Source organism: Seriola lalandi, unplaced genomic scaffold (assembly GCF_002814215.2).
Source record: "Seriola lalandi dorsalis isolate HSWRI2012SDOR001 ecotype SW California unplaced genomic scaffold, Sedor1 jcf7180002054748, whole genome shotgun sequence".
NCBI lineage: Eukaryota > Metazoa > Chordata > Actinopteri > Carangiformes > Carangidae > Seriola > Seriola lalandi.
Window position 1 is genome coordinate 471,299 of NW_019525301.1, and position 16,906 is coordinate 488,204.

Genomic DNA, 16,906 nt, shown 5'->3' on the forward strand with positions numbered 1-16,906 from the left:
GCTAAAATGCTAGCCAATTATTTAAACATCCAGCAGTAATGCAGCAATGTTAGCATTCATCTGGAGATGTGTTTCTGATGAGTCCAATATACCATGTCTTTCACCTCTGTTTTTGGTCTCCACCAACTCCTGAGGGACAAATCTGGCTCGCTTTTGCTAGTTGCAGCTACCAGCTGTTGCTGGTAACAAGGTTGACGAGAATAGTGAGAGTGAGTTACAACAGTACGGTTGTGGGCTATAAATATATAAAAAAAAAAACCTTAGCTGAAAGATGCTAAAATGCTCCATAGAACTAAGGGGAAGTGAGTAGGGCAATAATTCTCTGTGGATGTGTCACTATTGGAGCGACTCACATTACACATACTGTAGTTATTTCATCCATTGTTGATATAGGGATATTTAATTGTTCGGTTTCAAGTTTGTAAAGTCACTAGAGTGATCAAATCATGTATTTTGAAAATGACACAGGTCATATCTGCCTAATTTGCAAATGAATCCAAGTGTGAATACAGTATACATATTAATACTGCCCTTGGTTGTTGCTTTATTAAAAAACAAAATATGTGTTTGATGGAAGGTGAGATGATAAAAGTTGTGTATCAGCAGAGATAGCTGCCTTTGTCCTCAGTAATGAGGCTGTGAGCTGCTAATTGAGGGATCATATGGGACTGAGGGTATGAGGTCCCTCTAACAGATGGTAGGAGTCTGGAGTCAGATAAATAATCCATTAGCCCAGCAAGGATATATTGCCATGTGAGGTAGCCTCATGCCAGCATGAACAACTTTGTGACAGCCACACAGTGTATTATGTCAGATCTTAGCAATAAACTGATGGGACACTTTTCTTTGCCTGAGGAAGAGCAATGATAGATGGAAGCCACCACCGCATGGTCCATTTGAGGGAAAGGCTGTCCTGATGACAAGAGAAAACAAAAGATAGAAATCTTTGTTGTCAGCCTTCAGCTGTGTCAAGTCTGGACAGCAGGGATTGCTGCTAATTTTGATTGTGTTATGCTAATGCCAGCCTGACATGCTGTTTCCTTACTTGGGATCTGACATGAATCACAGACACAGTCAATAGACTTGTATTTGTCTCAAATCTGCTCCTATCATTACTGCGAGTTGGCAAATTCAGTTTGATTCTGTGATTTCATTAAGAATACCCAATTGCCCAATGTTAAACTCTGTGCTATTTGAGATCTCATGTAATTCCAGAAAAACCACACAAAAAAAAACTATCTGACCGTTGCTCTAATTGGCCAAAAAAATGAAACCATCTGTTAACCATCTAAAAATGTCATTTTTGGAATTTTCATTTTCTGACTGTTAGTTGGTTCATTAGCTCAGAGAGCTTTAGGTTCTTCCTTCAGTAACTTTTCATTGAGCCAAATGGTTTGATATTGTTGAACAAAATAAATAAACAGAACAGTAGAAAGAAGCTTTGGAAATATTGTGGCTGACTAGTGCTAGCCCGGCCCTGCCAGCTAGCGAAATAACGGCTAGCTTGTCTGCTACAGCAGCTTATTAACGTCATGAGTAATCAACAAGTAGTCCAGCCCCACCTATTTCACATGAATTCAAAACCAGTTTAAATATGAAGGTACATCTTACAAAAGCCCAATCAAAGAAATGGGTAACAAATGGATTAATAATACCATAGGTCAGGCATACTCAAGCCAAAAAACTGCAGTTCCTTGAATGGCCACTTGAGGCTGGCTCCATATACTCCCATGTTAAAATGCCCAACTTTACAACAGAAATATACATGTTTACAAGCAATTACATATACAGTTTTGATCTCTATAGCTAATTTCCCCATATGACATCTGTACAGGGTGGATTTCTATATAACTCACCCATTTAAATTTTATTAAGGCTCAAATGTATATGTATATGCTTATGTATAATTGAGAGGCTGCTTTGAGTGACAGGTGGGTACACAGTTGGCTAGCAGCTCTGTGTCTCCTCAGCTAATCGAGTCACTGACCGTTTGTGTTGTTGGTGCCTTTTAGCAAATATTGGACAAATAACATGGCTTTCTGTGCGGTTAATTGACTAACAAAATGTGAGGAAGTCTGAGCTGCTGTATATTGAGGTGAGTGATATTCTAGTATTATTTAATTTATATGTTAGAACTAATTAGCAGGTATCTGTGTTTGTGCTCACCATACCAGTCTTGTTAGCTTAGCTCTAGCCTAGCTAATTATCCAGCAGATGAATAAGCCTTGGGTTCCAGCAGGAAGCCCAGCTGTGCTAATAATGCTAATAGGAGTGTATATTTGCTCCAGTTATTAAACCGGCATGCACCGAAGGGTCGACTCCACCCCCCCTCCACTTATTTGCCCATTTCTGGATAAGCTGAGTTAGGCAGAGTCAGGCACTGCCAAGATGGCCACTGTGAGGCAGCCCACGCTGAGATTCCAAACTGCTCTTCAGAAACCAATGGGTAATGTCACGGAGGCTTTGTCCATCTCTATATACAGTCTATGGGCTTACAGTAGCTACAAGCATTGAAATCCATAAGTAAGAGGTTATGAATCTATCTATTTAGGATTAGGGATGGGCCTAATGGATTCAACTGCATTTAGTGGGACATCAGAAGTATTAAGTCACAGGATGAGCTGTGTCCAGAATCCAGCAGTACAAATTCTAGTGTGCCTGTTGAACCAGTCTCTAAGTAAAAATACGCTTTGTGATGTTATGTGCAGTGTATATTTGGATTCTTCTTCCTCTGTGGTGATGATAAAAATAATTATAATAATCATAATAATGATAATAATGATGTATTTTTGGTGATCCAACAACACTTAAAAATGACAAATCCCACCAACGTTTCAAAGCTCATCATATATAAAACAATAATTTATTATTTCTCTCATTTTACAAGACATCAAATTGTGTGGCTAAGGATTTGTTACGCTGTTATTCTGTTCAATACATGTGAAACCCTAAGAAAGCAAAAGCGACTACAATGTGTGCTGTAACAAACACAGACATTTCAATATCAACAAGGTGAGAAACATCTTTCTCTAAACATACGTACATATACAATGATATCACGTTATGATTTTGTATACATGATGTAACAGACAGCACATTGCTGGTGGTATTAACTTTGGGAGATCAGCACCAATAGAGAGAAAATAAAACCAAAAAAGTGGATTTGTTACAAAAATTGTATTTTTTAATTTACAAAAGTCCTTTTGAAAAGGGTAATGTGTTCTACCTTGCAGGAAAATAGCACTGTTTCCATAAAAGCCTTAAGTATGCATAACAGTAAAATACTGATAAGAGATATATAGTACGAACAAAATAATGTAAAATAGTGTAAATGCTGGCTGTTTCTGTATGGCACACGGTCTTTACACACTTTCAAAACCTTCCAAAAAGTCAAATATTGTTTCCAAAATTATTCAAAAGAGCAAGCACAAAGGTAGAAAAGGTTATTGAAAGAATCTGAAATATGTTTCCAAAATCATCCGTATAGCTCAGATTCATGTCCATGTAAATGTCCAAGTCCAACCATCATCTACAGGACCTTCTCTTCACCGCAGTGGTGGAAAATGTCTGTCCAGAAAAGGCTTTCCTTATTTCCTATTTACAAAAATGTTGCCACATTGAACGAGGCAGGAATCTCTACCCCAACTGGTAGTGTTCTATGTACAGTCCATTACACTCCAGTCTGTCCTCCTCCAGCTGGCCTGACCCTGAACTCAAAGCAGGACTTAGACTGTGGTCACAGAAAGGAGTGAGTTGTAAACCCTGGTGCCATCTGGTGACTTGGTACCGTGGGTCAGCAGTTCCTGGATTGTCATCCAGTTGTCAAATATTTTCTTATTCCTCTTTTTCATCATCTTTTTGTGGCTGAGTTCGATGATGTTGGGCTCCTTTTTGTCCTCGGGCCCGGTCTGCTCCTTTAGACAATCGGCTCGGCTCTGCTTCATGAACTCGCGGCGCTGTCTCTGCTCTTTGGCTCGAACAGCGTGCTGCTTCCTCTCCTCCTTGCTCCAGTAGCGGCCCATCTTCAGCTCGCTTATGGCGTCGTCGTCTGTGGTCATGCCGCTGCGCTCCTCGTGGATCCGGAGGGCGCGCTCCCTCAGCAGCTTGTCCCGGACAGGCCGCTTGGTGATGTAGCGTGTGCCGTCGCTGCGGATCTTCACCTTCCACTCCATCTTGGGCTCCAGGTCACTGGGGTTGATGGGGTCCCGGCACATGCTGACCAGACTCATCTGGCTCTGGGCATACTCTACAGCTGATTTCTGCTGGATCAGCTGCATGTAGCTCTGGTAGTGCTGGGCATGGGCAGGGATGTGAGCATGCTTATATGGTGAGTGTGGCTGGGAAAAGCTTCGCCCGGCCTTGCTGGACTCTCCCAGCTTCCTGTCCTTGCTCTCTGTCTGCAGGACTCCATCTGGGTCCTTGGAGGAGCCTCTGTTTCGGTTCGAGCCACAAGCTTCCTGAACAGGGGACAGGAGGGGCTTGAGCATCCTGCCGTTGGAGCTGGTCGAGCCGGACGCCCCACCCGGACCTTGGTTCTCTCGGCGGAGCGAGTTGTCTGGAGACAGCTCCAGAGTCAGAGGGGTGCTGCGGCAGCTCTCACCAGTGTTGTAGGCACTGGAGCTGTCCTTGTCTGATTTCTCTGGCAGCTCTGTGATGTCTGACAGCTCATGGCGGCGAGCGTCGATGCTAGTATTGTAGTTGCGGAAGCCACTGTTGTGCAGCATCCAGGACTCGCGGCACTGCTCCCTCAGCTGCTGCATCTTGTGAGCGCGGACGATGTTCAGGCACTCCAGCTCGATGGTGCGCAGCTCCTCGTTGAGCAGCTCAAGCTCCTTGTCCACACACTCTTGGTCTTGACCTCCTGCCCCGCCGCTCTGGCAGTACAGACCCTGGGCTCCACTGCTCCTCATCTGGCACTTGAGCTCCAGGAGCTCTCTGAAGCGCTCGCACTCATCGGCCGGGATGCCCAGGAAGTCCGTGTCGGTGTAGTCGGCGGAGATGAAGGACTCGCTGCTGAAGGGCAGGTCAGTGCTGCCGAGGGTGTCCTGGCTGTAGGTTAGCTTTCGGCAGCTGCCCAGCGTGTTGGAGGCTGTGGTCTGGTCGTCGCCGAGGTTCTCCTGCTCTGAGCTCTCATCATTCCGTGTACTCTCATCTGTGCGCCCGACCCCACTGTCCTTCTCGTGGTGGTGCGACAGCAATGTGGCTGTGTCCGTGGTGCCTCCATCCTCCTCATGCTTCTTCTGTAAATACAGACAACCAATAGCTCAGAGCGTGGTGCATCCAAGTGAATGGAGATATTGCAGTCAACATTATTGAACATTTAATAAAAAAGTAAATAGCAGTTACTTGTGGTGGGTAACTACACAAGACACTGCTGTTAGTAATTGTTACATTTTTCAGTTTCTATTTTGTGTAAATAGAAGAACCATTGCTATAAATGAATGAACAGCTGTTTCCCTCAGCAGGGCCGACTCAGGCCAAAACAATCTATAGATGAACATATGTGTTAGATTGATTATGCTAGTTTGCTTCTACATGCTGTGCATGGCTGTGTGTGTGTGTGTGTGTGTGTGAAAGAGAGAGAGTGAGTGTACCTGCTGCAGCATGCTGGCAGTGAACTGCATGGCCTGATGGTGCTGCTGCTCCAGCATATCCATGTGGAGGTCATCCAGAAAGTCGTTCCTGTCATCATCCATCCAGCCCTCGTCCAGCTGAGACGCAGTGGGGAGACGAGACGCCTCATTAGATGCAAATATTCAACAGCAAAGTTTTACTCAAACAAAAAATGGAACATTTACTACTGAAAGCCCTGCTCCTTTTTGTAGGCGTGAAAACATAACACACTCTAAAGCAGTGCTTCTCAATCTTTTTCACACCAAGGACCCCTAACTGACACAAATTAGACCCTGGACCCCCATCTGATTTTTACTTTTAGATATTTTATTGCAGAATGTGTTTGAGACCCAAACCAAAATAGTCATACATTCTGTCATTGTGTTACTTATGGATGGAATTGCTGGGGACCCCCAGGAACCCCCTCAATGACTCCTGGGAGCCCTCAGAAGCCACTTTGAGAACCACTGCAAGGACACCACATTTGCTTGAAAAAGGGACCACATGAGGGTTTAACACGAACTGAAGTCACACATACAGTAACATCCTAATTACCTGGATCTCTGGTCTGGCCACCAGCAGGGAGATATTCTGGTTCCCCTCACTGGTCAGCAGTGCTACAGCATCCTCCCGGTTCTGGATCTCAACACCATTGATCTTGATGGACACAGAAAGAACGACTTAAAAACCTGAAGGTTTTTCTACTGATTGCAGTTTGTACATTTAAATGACTTTAAGTAATCAAATGCTCAACTGCAAAAAGAAAAAAAGAAAGAAAATACTGTTGATTTATTCACAAGTAAGCAAATGGTTCATTAAAAAACTGCAGAGATAACAGAAATCTTACCTGGATGATTTTGTCCCCCTCTCTAATCCTGCCATCTTTTGCCGCGATGCTGTTCGGATCAATCTAGACAGAGAAATAAAAAGTAATAAGAGAATAAGATTAAAATCCATTTCCACGTCCACTCAGATTACCTGTCTGTGTTTCACATTTTTGGGGATAATGCTTACATTGCGTGTGTTAAAGTGGACATCATCACTGCTGACAGTTGCTATTTATTCACTGTTGAAGTAGATTTGAGAGTTACGTTGCACCACATACCTCACTAATGTAGATCCCAGCCTCATCCTCATCATCAGTCCTATAACAGATGGTCAGGCCGAGCTTGTCTTGGATATTGGCTCGGTACAAATCCACCTCCTGGTAAGACAAATGCACAAATTAATATTGCATTCATGTGCAGTCATTTTTTTCTCCCTGAAAATTTAGTGTGTAATGTTTTTCTGGACGAACTGAATAGATGGACAGTGTAATGGGATCACCGAGCAACAGTGATCCATCAATCACTGTAATGAATCTTTCAGCTGGACACGGGGAAGCCATTGGCTTTTTTTTTTTTTTTAAAGGCCCACTGACAGAATGAGAGATGATGCAGCCGAATGCAGACGGGCAGCGTCCCGTTTTTCACTTGTCAACACCTGTAATCCCACAGATACAGATAAAGATACGAGCGGTGCTGCTCTCGGAGGGCAGAGGACGGGCTCTGAGAGGGTTAACAAAAACTGAAGTCCCAGCTGAAGAGTGAAGAGGTATTAAAGGAATAGTTTGACATTTTGCACAAATGCGTTCATTCGCTTTCTTGCAGAGAGTTTGATGAGAAGATCCACACTGCTCCTGTGTGTGAAGTTACAGTCAGTAGCTGGTTAGTTTAGCACAAAGATTGGACACAAGGGAAACGGCTGGTATGGCTCTGTTCAAAGGTAACACAATCCATCAACCAACACCTCTAAAGCTCACTGATTAACACCTCACACCTTGTTTAATTTGTTTAAAAGACCAGCGTGTGTGAGAGTGTAAAAATGACAAGATGTGGTTTTACAGGGGTAAAGTCCTTCTGAAGTGTTTAGTAACAACTAACTAGTCTCAAACAGGTGATTTGCTTCACGAGGTTATAACTTAAGGAAAACCTTAGCTCCTAAATACTTTGGTAATGTGTAAATTAGTTACTGGGAAACATCTGTAGTGCTGGCTGATCAAAAGCAATCACCTGTGTCAACAGGGAGCAAGTGAGGCGTCACAAGCTGTAACATAACTTCCAAAAATAAAATTTTTAGGGGATAAATGATACATTAACAAAATTAACTTCCAATGTTTTGTTAATATGTAAATGTGAATTTGATTTATTCATATCCGCATACATGGAGAAATATATCACTCTGGATATATGAAAGTAAGTGTGTTTAAGAGTTAGCAGTATTTATTCAGTTAAGGATGAGAGGGAAATATCAGATTGTGCTAACCTAAATTACATTATTTTGTCATGCAGTCCAATGTTAAAAAAATATGAAAATGATGTTATTGTTGGGGTTTGTACCAAATCATGTTGCCCTATGTCTGGAGATTATGGTTTGTAGCACCATAATGCTTCATTTATGGTCTGTTGTGACACATTTTGCCCTTTAAAAAGAACCTTAAGAAAAAGACAGCTCCTGTGATATGGATATTGCATTTGGCCATATTGAGATTTTGATAATATTTTGATTAATTGTTCAGCCTTTATTAAACATTATCTTTATTAAACAGCAATCTTTCACTCCAAGTTGGTACTATATTAGCAAACTAACATTAGCTGTGTCGTTTAGCTTACTACACAGCTACACAGCAGTTACACTACACCTGGCAGTTGTATACATCCGCACTTAGTTAACACTAGTTGTTATATCTGGGTTAAGTTTGAAACTATAAATAGTTGGTGCAACTGGCCCCTGGTTGCCTGGCAACTTAATGGTGATGACAAGATGTTACGAAAGAAAGCAAAGACAGTAAGTCTATTCCTCAAAATGTCAAACTGTTCCTTTACCCCACATAAAAAAAACAACAACAACAAAATCTACGATCTACTATCATTTCTAATTTGTTGTTGTGTGAATTAGAAACATTACACTGTACACTGAGTGAAATGAAGCTGATCTGACACAAACAGCTCAACTGGATCGTTTGTCAGCCATTCTTTTGTTAGACGGAGAGTCACTCTTCAAGGACACTTGGTTTATTCAGCGTTTGTCTTTTGTGCATCTGCCATTAGCCGCCCTGAACTTCACCTTTCTGCTCTCAGCTTCACAGTTCCTCCATGGATATTATTAATATCAAGCAGTAGGTGGCTGGGGTGTGATGGGAGGGGTGTCAGGGTTGGCAGAGGTCACCGAGGGAGCACAACAGAGGCTTGATGATGGCCTCATCATGGCTTCATCCAGGCATTGTTAGCATGCATCATCAGATTCATCACTGCAGACCTATTATCTGTGCCATCTAATTATCCACCGGGCCTCATCTCCACCGCGTCGTAGCCGAGGAAGACTTATTAGGCCTTGTCACTAATAAGTAATGATGTCACCGCTGTGCATCTGCTGGAACAAACCAACAACTCAATTCCTGTCTGGCCTACATCTCAGCGTCTGTATTTAGGGAGAGTGCCCCATCAATAACTGCGATATATCTGGACTTGCGGTCGCCTGCAAGGCCACTGGAGTGGAGACACAGAGGCCACCTCAGGTCTGCTTATGGAGGAATAATGCACCGCTGTCTGAGAGTAGATCTTCATTGAGAGGACAGCAGAGGGACGGAGATGAAGTTTACCTCATATTCCAGCTCCTCACGTTCTATGTCCTGCTGAATGCCCTCCAGAAAATCATTGGGGTCAAAGTATGCATGTCCTGGAGGATGACTGAGAAGAGAAAAAGTGTGAGATAAATTGGAAAAGAGAGAAACAGTACGTTACAATATACGCGTTAAAAAGGAGCCGGAACTCATTTGTCAATCTGGATTTAATTTTGCCCCAGAGTTTGAAAAATAATTGAGAATTAGAGAGGAAGTAATAAGAACTCTAAGAATGTAGAAATCACTCTTGAATCAGATGTGTTGAAGCTACACCCGGAGGCTAATCACAAATTAACATGCCGCATTATTAATTTGACTCAGAAATCAATTAAAGAAATCCTGATTATTCATTATAGGGCAACTGCTGCTGCCACAGAGAGTAAAATGTAGCCAGACTCTCCACCCCACAAACACACACGCACACGCACACACACACACACACACACACACACACGCACACACACACACACACACACACACAATAGCTGCAATTTGGGTATATGCAAATGCAAATGCACGGAATCATCATTTTAATGTGGCAGTGTGCCCCGGAGGAGCTGTCATCTTCCAGAAGTGACAGGGACATTTTCCCTTCAAACTTCAGACACATCCTGTGTGATCACAGCAGCAAGGTCTGGAGAAGAAGATAAGGCGTCACGCTCTTAATTAACTATTAGGGTGAAAGGTCTGATTGTGTCTGAGAGAAAAGTGACCTTTTCAACATTGCCAAGTTTTTTTGACACCAAAGATTTCCTGTATCTTCTCAATTAAAGTGGATTTTCTGGAAAAGAATGAGTCTCAGATGCGGAAACGTGCTTCATCCTTTTGTATAACGCAACTAAATTGCGATTTTAAGTGAGTTTCAGGTCAATTCGTTTCATATTAGACTTCACGTCTCTTCTCTTTTAGTGGTACTTTAAACTTTGTGGTAAAAATAATTTTCTAATGAGCAGGTTGCTGGTAAAGATAAAGACCATTTGCAGCTTAGTATCACCATACTCCACTGTGTCCTGACACTGGAGGACTACTGTATGCACAGCCCAGACTGAGATAGATTTTGTGGGTGATGATTTGGCTGATTTGGACTCAGAGTCAGATAGTGGAATTGAGCCCAACTGGGATTTCAAACTGGGGAAATATAAGGGGGCTGCGTTGGTGGGGACATGTTTATTCTGCAATAATGAAATGTAGGAAGGCTGGTGTGTGTGCACTGACTGCACAAAGGGTTGTAATGCTCTGAGGCAGGATGTTACAGCTCCACAGTTATCACAGCAACAGTCGTTTCATTTTTCATTGTGACGATTGCGAGGTAAAACAGTAGAAAATATGCAGCTCAAGTTACACATTTGATTGGTGGATGGAGGACCTCGTGAGATGATGCTGCGTTGTGTAACTTGTGGCGAAAGTTGAGCTAGGTTGAACTTTTTCTGCCAGACGACCCTGCGCTTTTATGCCAGAGGTCACGTCCCATTCGGATGAGTTTCTCTCTTCTGTCTGAACGCAGCCTCAGGCTTCATTCATTCCTAGTTTGATATGCATCCAGCAACCCAGGTGTGCCAGATTTAGGCCACTCTTGAGCCAATAAATTTTGGCTACCTGGGTGATCATGAATTTTAATGAAGATGGAAAGGAACATTTATCTAGTTACAAAACATGGATAATAAACTGAAGCCACACATACGTCATTTGAAAATGGCGGAGAACTGCTTTGGCAGACGTTTTGTCCCCTCGACCATAAAATATAAAACAGTTGACCTGTGTGAAGATTTGGACATGATGTGTGCATGTACAGTTTATTAGGTACACCTAACTAAAACTAGTGCCGTCTAAACCAACAGCCCTGCAACAAATCCTAACCTCGAAGGTCATCATGTTCAGTTTTTGTTGAAACAGTTTTACAGAGTTGTTGATTCAACTGCACTGCTGGTCATTTTGGAGGCTGCAATTTGTGGTGCTGTTAGACTGAACTGTGTTATACTGACAGCTGTTTCTCATATTTTGTCCACTCCATTTGTATCAGTGAGGGCTAAATAACAGAAACACCTCTCACCTTCATGAAGGAGGACTTATTGCAGGACTATTGTATTAGAGTGCATTAGTTTTAGCTAAGTGTACCTAACTGATAAGCGAGTGTATTGAGGAACACGAACGTATACGGCATGTGATCATGTTTTCACTGTATGTATTTGTGTGTATCTTCTGTGCAGGCTGTTGAAACAAATCCACTCCTTGGACAATAAACAGTAGCCACGTTTCCATTAACCTGCTTAATATGCAATTTGAAATTGCGAACTTAAAAAACGAATAATGGCAACACGTGAATTTCGAGAAGAAAAAAACTCTCAAATGAAGCATTTAAAATGTATACACTCGCATGAGTTGGTTTTTCAGACTAATCGATTAAGCAATATTTTGCGAAAGTGAAACGGAAACACCTTTTGCGTATTTAAGTCGCATGACATGACTTGAGTGGTCACATCACGTCGAAAAATATTGCAGACTATAAGGGCTTTGCCTTCTGTTCTACTGCCATGTTTAATTTTAATAAATCTAATAATCTATCTACAGTATTTATGCAAACGGTTCCATTTCTAAGCTGTCTACTCTAATAACACTGAGTTGAGCGAGACACTGAGTGGAGGTATACTCTACGCCGAGACCACGGCTGTTCTGTGAAACTGATCTTTATGAACCGTGCTGGTACTCACTCCTCTGTGAGCAGATACTCCTCCAGCTCCGTCATGGGGGGTGAGGAAGGAGGCAACTTGGTAAGGGCCATGATGTGTTGAAGGGTGATGTCGGTCTGAGTGCTGATGTCCGAGACCTGGGTGTCAGCGGTGGGGCTGACCAGTTTGGGGTGAGGGGCCCGGCGCAGGACCTGGACCATGATGGGCTCCTTGGCGGTGCGGAAGGCCTCCACCGCCTGGTCGTGGGTGGCCTTGGAGAGGTCCTTGCCATTGACCTGGAAAAAGGTTGAAAAGCAGAGGGAGATGAATCAGCAATATTTTTTATTAAGGAGGAAGAAAATCATGACGATACACAAGATGCAACCTTTTTTTATTTTCCCCCCATTCGGTGTTATATTTCTTAGACTGAGGAGGATATTGATTACACCAAACTGGTGTCATGGTTACCTCTGATGGTAAAGGTGCTCACATGACGCGCCGTGCCCACACAAACTCAGCTGTGATATTCTGTTTGAGAAATAACTCATTACTGCCTCAGCTTGTTTTACAGGGTCACAGTCAGACCAGGCAGAAAAGACCTTAATTAGGAGGCGTTTCTCTTTAATTAATCAAGGTCATTAGCTGAGGCTGCATGGAGGAGCCTTCATTTAGCTAACTAATTTCTCAGCAGACGACAAATTTGACCTCCCATCAGAGACAGTAGATTGGGTGCGGCGCGTTAACCTGAGAAGATTAATTTGAGCAAAAGGCCGCGGTGTGTCGCAGGGAAGAGGCTAATTAAGTGTGGTCGAGGCACTTAAGGCCTCCGTGTGCTGATAAAAGATGAGTGCAGACCCTCGGTAGAATGTGTCAACGAACCTAAAGAGACTTTAAATTAAATAAAAAAGATTTAAGTCTGCACAGAGATCACGCAGATGTGCTGTCCAAAATGTCAGGATGTGTGCACAGATTAAATCTGAGATTGTTTTTTTTTTTTTTTTTGCTTCGGCCCAAATGTCATCATGTCACTGGAAGTTCACATAGCAACCGCCGTGGGAAGACAAACATGAGATGTAAAAAACCCAAACAAGCAGTAGCCTAATGGACTTTATTAACCGATGCACGCATGCATATTGTATCCTGGATCCTCCTGCTGGCCCTGGGCTTTATCAGGATTTACACAGAGCTGCTGTTCTGCTTTCAATCACCACATCATACGGAATTTGTTGGTTTGTGATTCCTGGATGTGTTGAGATATCTGATAGGATCTCAGCCTGGGGCTCTTCTCATTTCACTGGCTTTCTCCTCCTCTGCACACACACGCACGCACACACACACGCTCTCATGCCTTTCAGGAATCAAACTACTTTCTAGCAGGAATTTCTAGATGCAGTGTTGCAGGTCATTAGGCGTGTCATTAATCTTTAGCATCCCTTCAGACTCCCTTTGACATTAACATACATGCGAGTCCATGTTCGAGGATTCATTTTCTGACAAACATGTGGTGGTGGTGGTGGTGTTTGGGTGCACCAGCCTCCAGCTACGGCTGTCTCATTCAAATTCATGCCATAGTTTGCAGACTTAACTGTGGTGCTGCACATCAGGAGTAGCAGCAATATTAAACCGCCTCCAGGGAATGAGCGCAGTGTATACACAAAACCTGACTTGACCCACACAATGTAAAATCTGAGAAGTAGTATTTCTGTAAAAGCATACATATAGAAACCAAAGGCATAGGGTCATGTGTGCATGTGCTTAGAGGAAGGACACGAAAGGATGGAAAAGGAGGGAACTTAATGCAGAAGTCAAAAGAGGGTATGCGCCCACTAATAACCAGAGCAGATTAATGCTAATCCTGGGCCTGCAGTATAATTGGATCATCTCAGTGGACTTAAACTTCTACTTCTTCTACATCGAAACTTGGCCAAAAAAAATGAATAGCTCATCTAGTTGCAGTTTGCTCTGAATAATTCGACACTGAGAAAAGCGTTCTCACATCGCAGAATAATAATGTAAGAAATCCTTAAAAACAACCTTGAGATTTAAGACCACTGGTCTCTCATGCAAAGAGGAGACGGAAAGCTGGCCTTGACTGTGAGCGGAAACACAACCAAAACAAATAATATCACTATCTAAGAAGACATCTTAATTCTTATTTGTCTGGTATCAGCAGTAAGCCTTCCTTAAAAAAAAAAAAAAAATCACACAGGACCTCACATCTTTAACCATCTTTGTTTCCCACAGCGAGCCATGATGTTGCACATCAGCTGAGGAATACAAGCGCCTTTGTGCTTTCTTCTCTCTGCATGCAGGCTCCAACAGTCAAACCTGGTTGCCAGGAATCCCGGGGCTACTTGAAGGCAGTGAACCAGAGACAAAGCCTTTAGCCCCCCGTCTTGTTGAGCCCATAGCATTCTGCCTCAGCGCTCTCAATGGGGGGAGTCTCCTCCCAGCTGTGGAGGGGGTCCCACGGCCCCCATTCACCACGCTCACCTCTGACACGGAGCGGCCCTTTGCGGCACACTGAGAAAAAACACACAACACTCCCCCGACACAATACACAATGCCTCGCCACCGCTGAGCTCTCCAACTCTGCCGTGTTAACCCTGTGACTTAACACAACTGCACTTCAGCTGCTTTTGATGAACACAACAATTAGACTTAAACTGTTTTAGTTTCACTGTAATCAACAACTAGGTTTTCCCTTTGCCAAATATAAAAACACTCAAGCTGTTATTTGTGTTGACACAATGCAACCATGACTGACACGCAGGAATTACTCCGTCAACCTCTGGTGCATCTTCCATGAGGGGTCTCTGTAAAACCCATTTGAATGACAAGAGGACAGCAGGAACACACTTACAGGAATACTAATTAGGTCTAAATCACACGTCTGCTGTGTCGGTGTCTGCTGAGGAATTTACACAGCTGTGGCTTTGTGTTATTCACCGCCTATTTTCTTTAATTAAAATATCACATTTGACCTCTAGAGCAACAGTGGACTCGGGGACCTGTATCCCCTGTGCATGATTTGGTCTAGGTCGTTTCAGAGTAATTCAGGATTTCAGCTTTCCCTCGTCGCCTCATGTGATAGTTGTCAGTCTTCAGGCCTCTGGGTAATAATGAGGGGCAGCAGGGGTGACCTGCGCCGCGAGCCCCGGCGCGGCATCAACTCTGGAACGCAAATCAAGCTGGATTGAGATGTTGAAAATGAAGTTGTGTGTGTGTGTGTGCGTGTGTGTGTGTGTGTGGTTGTCTACCAAGCAGCGGGCTCATTCTCCTTCGTTATTATCATTGTATTATGGTAGATGGGGTGAGGCTGCTTCAGCATTTCTTATATTCTTGTCTATTTAGGTAGTTTCATTGAAACTCAGTTTTCTTATTCATGAGAACCCCGATAACAACAAACTGAAAACTAAATAATCAGTAGTTAATGTGAAATTGAATTTGCCAAGTCCGTACATTCTCAGGCTACGGCCACACTACTACATTTTCATCGATCTCCGTCCAGATGACCATTATAGCTCTGCACCAGAAACCGCCTCTGTCCGTACTATCACACCTGAAAACGCACAAATACGTGACCATTCCCGTACACTGGACACGCACGAGCCGGTGTCGGAAGCAGGTTGTCGACTCTGCAGTTGATTAGTTGGAAAAATAGAAGGAACGAGGAACAGCAAAGGCAGTTGTAGCATGAAAATGTAGAATCTTAACTGAACAACAGCTGCTGGCAAAGACAACAAGGTCAGTAACATTTGTATTTCATTATTGAAAACAGCGGAGCCGCTGTGGGCGTCTACATCATCGTTTCCAGTTTTGGCCCGTCCGGACTACAACATGACCTGGACTTTTCAAAATGAAACAGGTCCTTTAGTTTTTCCAAGTCTTAGGCGCGTGAAAACTCAGGAGCAGTGTAGGACGTAGCCACATATTCAGTTTACAATGATAGTGACTTACTTAGCTTACTCGTTTTTTGGTTACCAGCCGACAACTGCTGATATTTCCAGAGTTCAGGAACATAAAAGGAAATGAATAATAATAACTGTTTGCATACCCTGTTAAAAATGTGAGTCTGTTCAAAAAATGTTTCTGACAAGGACAAAACTACCATCAAAAAAGTCCCTGTATCACTGTAAAACAACCCACTGTCCTAATCATTATCATACAGAAAAGGCTTTGGAGGATATTAAGTCAATTCACTGACTGCGTTGTGTAACATTAGTCTCTGATACGGCCATTCAATCACCACGTAATCCTTTAATAAAGAGGAGAAGAACATCATTAAAGAGCCAGTGTTTCAGTTCCTCGGGGAAACGCAGTGAGGTGAACAGAGTGGAAACTCTGCCAGGCGAACGCTGCCTTTCAGAGGCGGGCGGAGGAAACCCTGGGAACTTCGCTCTATAGTCGAGCATTTTAAAGAGCCTCGAGAGCCGGGGCGCTCGCCTCCTCTGTCTGCTCAGATTCACTTCTTAGACAAATTCTTTAAAGTCTGTATTTTGGAACAGAGAGGAACGCTGACGTGATGGAGAGCACGGAGGCTTGACGGCTTATTTCTCTTTTTTTGTTGAGGGTGGGGGGCTGGGGGGCTGTACTGTGTTTGAATGTGGGTCATTCTACTTGAAGAACACAGTTAATCCCTCTTTTATTTCATTTTTAACCATTTTTCATAGGAAAGAAATAAAACTTAGGGACCGGCCGATGACAGCGCATGGATGCGCACACTTTTTAATTTTTGCACACTTTGTTCTTTGAACTGACTGGACAGAAATCTCTCCATGGTGTGAGGCTTGAAAACACAGCAGTCTTTATTTACCGCAGTGGTGCGAGCTTACTGAGGATTACAGAACAAACGGCTAAAAACTTAATACTGGCTGAAAGAGACACCACTGTTTACTTCCACCTAATCTGATTTAAGCAGGGGACATTCTGTTATCCAGAGCTGATCAATTAAGAACCCAAATCA

The 16,906-nt window shown here is 43.2% G+C and overlaps 1 protein-coding gene across 2 annotated transcripts in view; it reads right to left on the minus strand.

Annotated features, from left to right (window-relative positions):
- Nucleotides 1-2,832: 2,832 nt before the first annotated feature.
- pdzrn3b (PDZ domain containing RING finger 3b) overlaps nt 2,833-16,906 on the minus strand; it is a 97,005-nt gene continuing 82,931 nt past the window's right edge. For both annotated transcript variants that reach the window (XM_023424676.2, XM_023424675.2), the window contains 7 exons: nt 11,983-12,236; nt 9,254-9,341; nt 6,719-6,817; nt 6,461-6,523; nt 6,169-6,270; nt 5,595-5,711; nt 2,833-5,240 (listed from right to left, as the gene is read on the minus strand). In XM_023424676.2, coding sequence (XP_023280444.1) covers nt 3,726-5,240; nt 5,595-5,711; nt 6,169-6,270; nt 6,461-6,523; nt 6,719-6,817; nt 9,254-9,341; nt 11,983-12,236 — 2,238 coding nt within the window. In that variant the 3' untranslated portion in view covers nt 2,833-3,725. The remainder of the gene's footprint in view (nt 5,241-5,594; nt 5,712-6,168; nt 6,271-6,460; nt 6,524-6,718; nt 6,818-9,253; nt 9,342-11,982; nt 12,237-16,906) is intronic.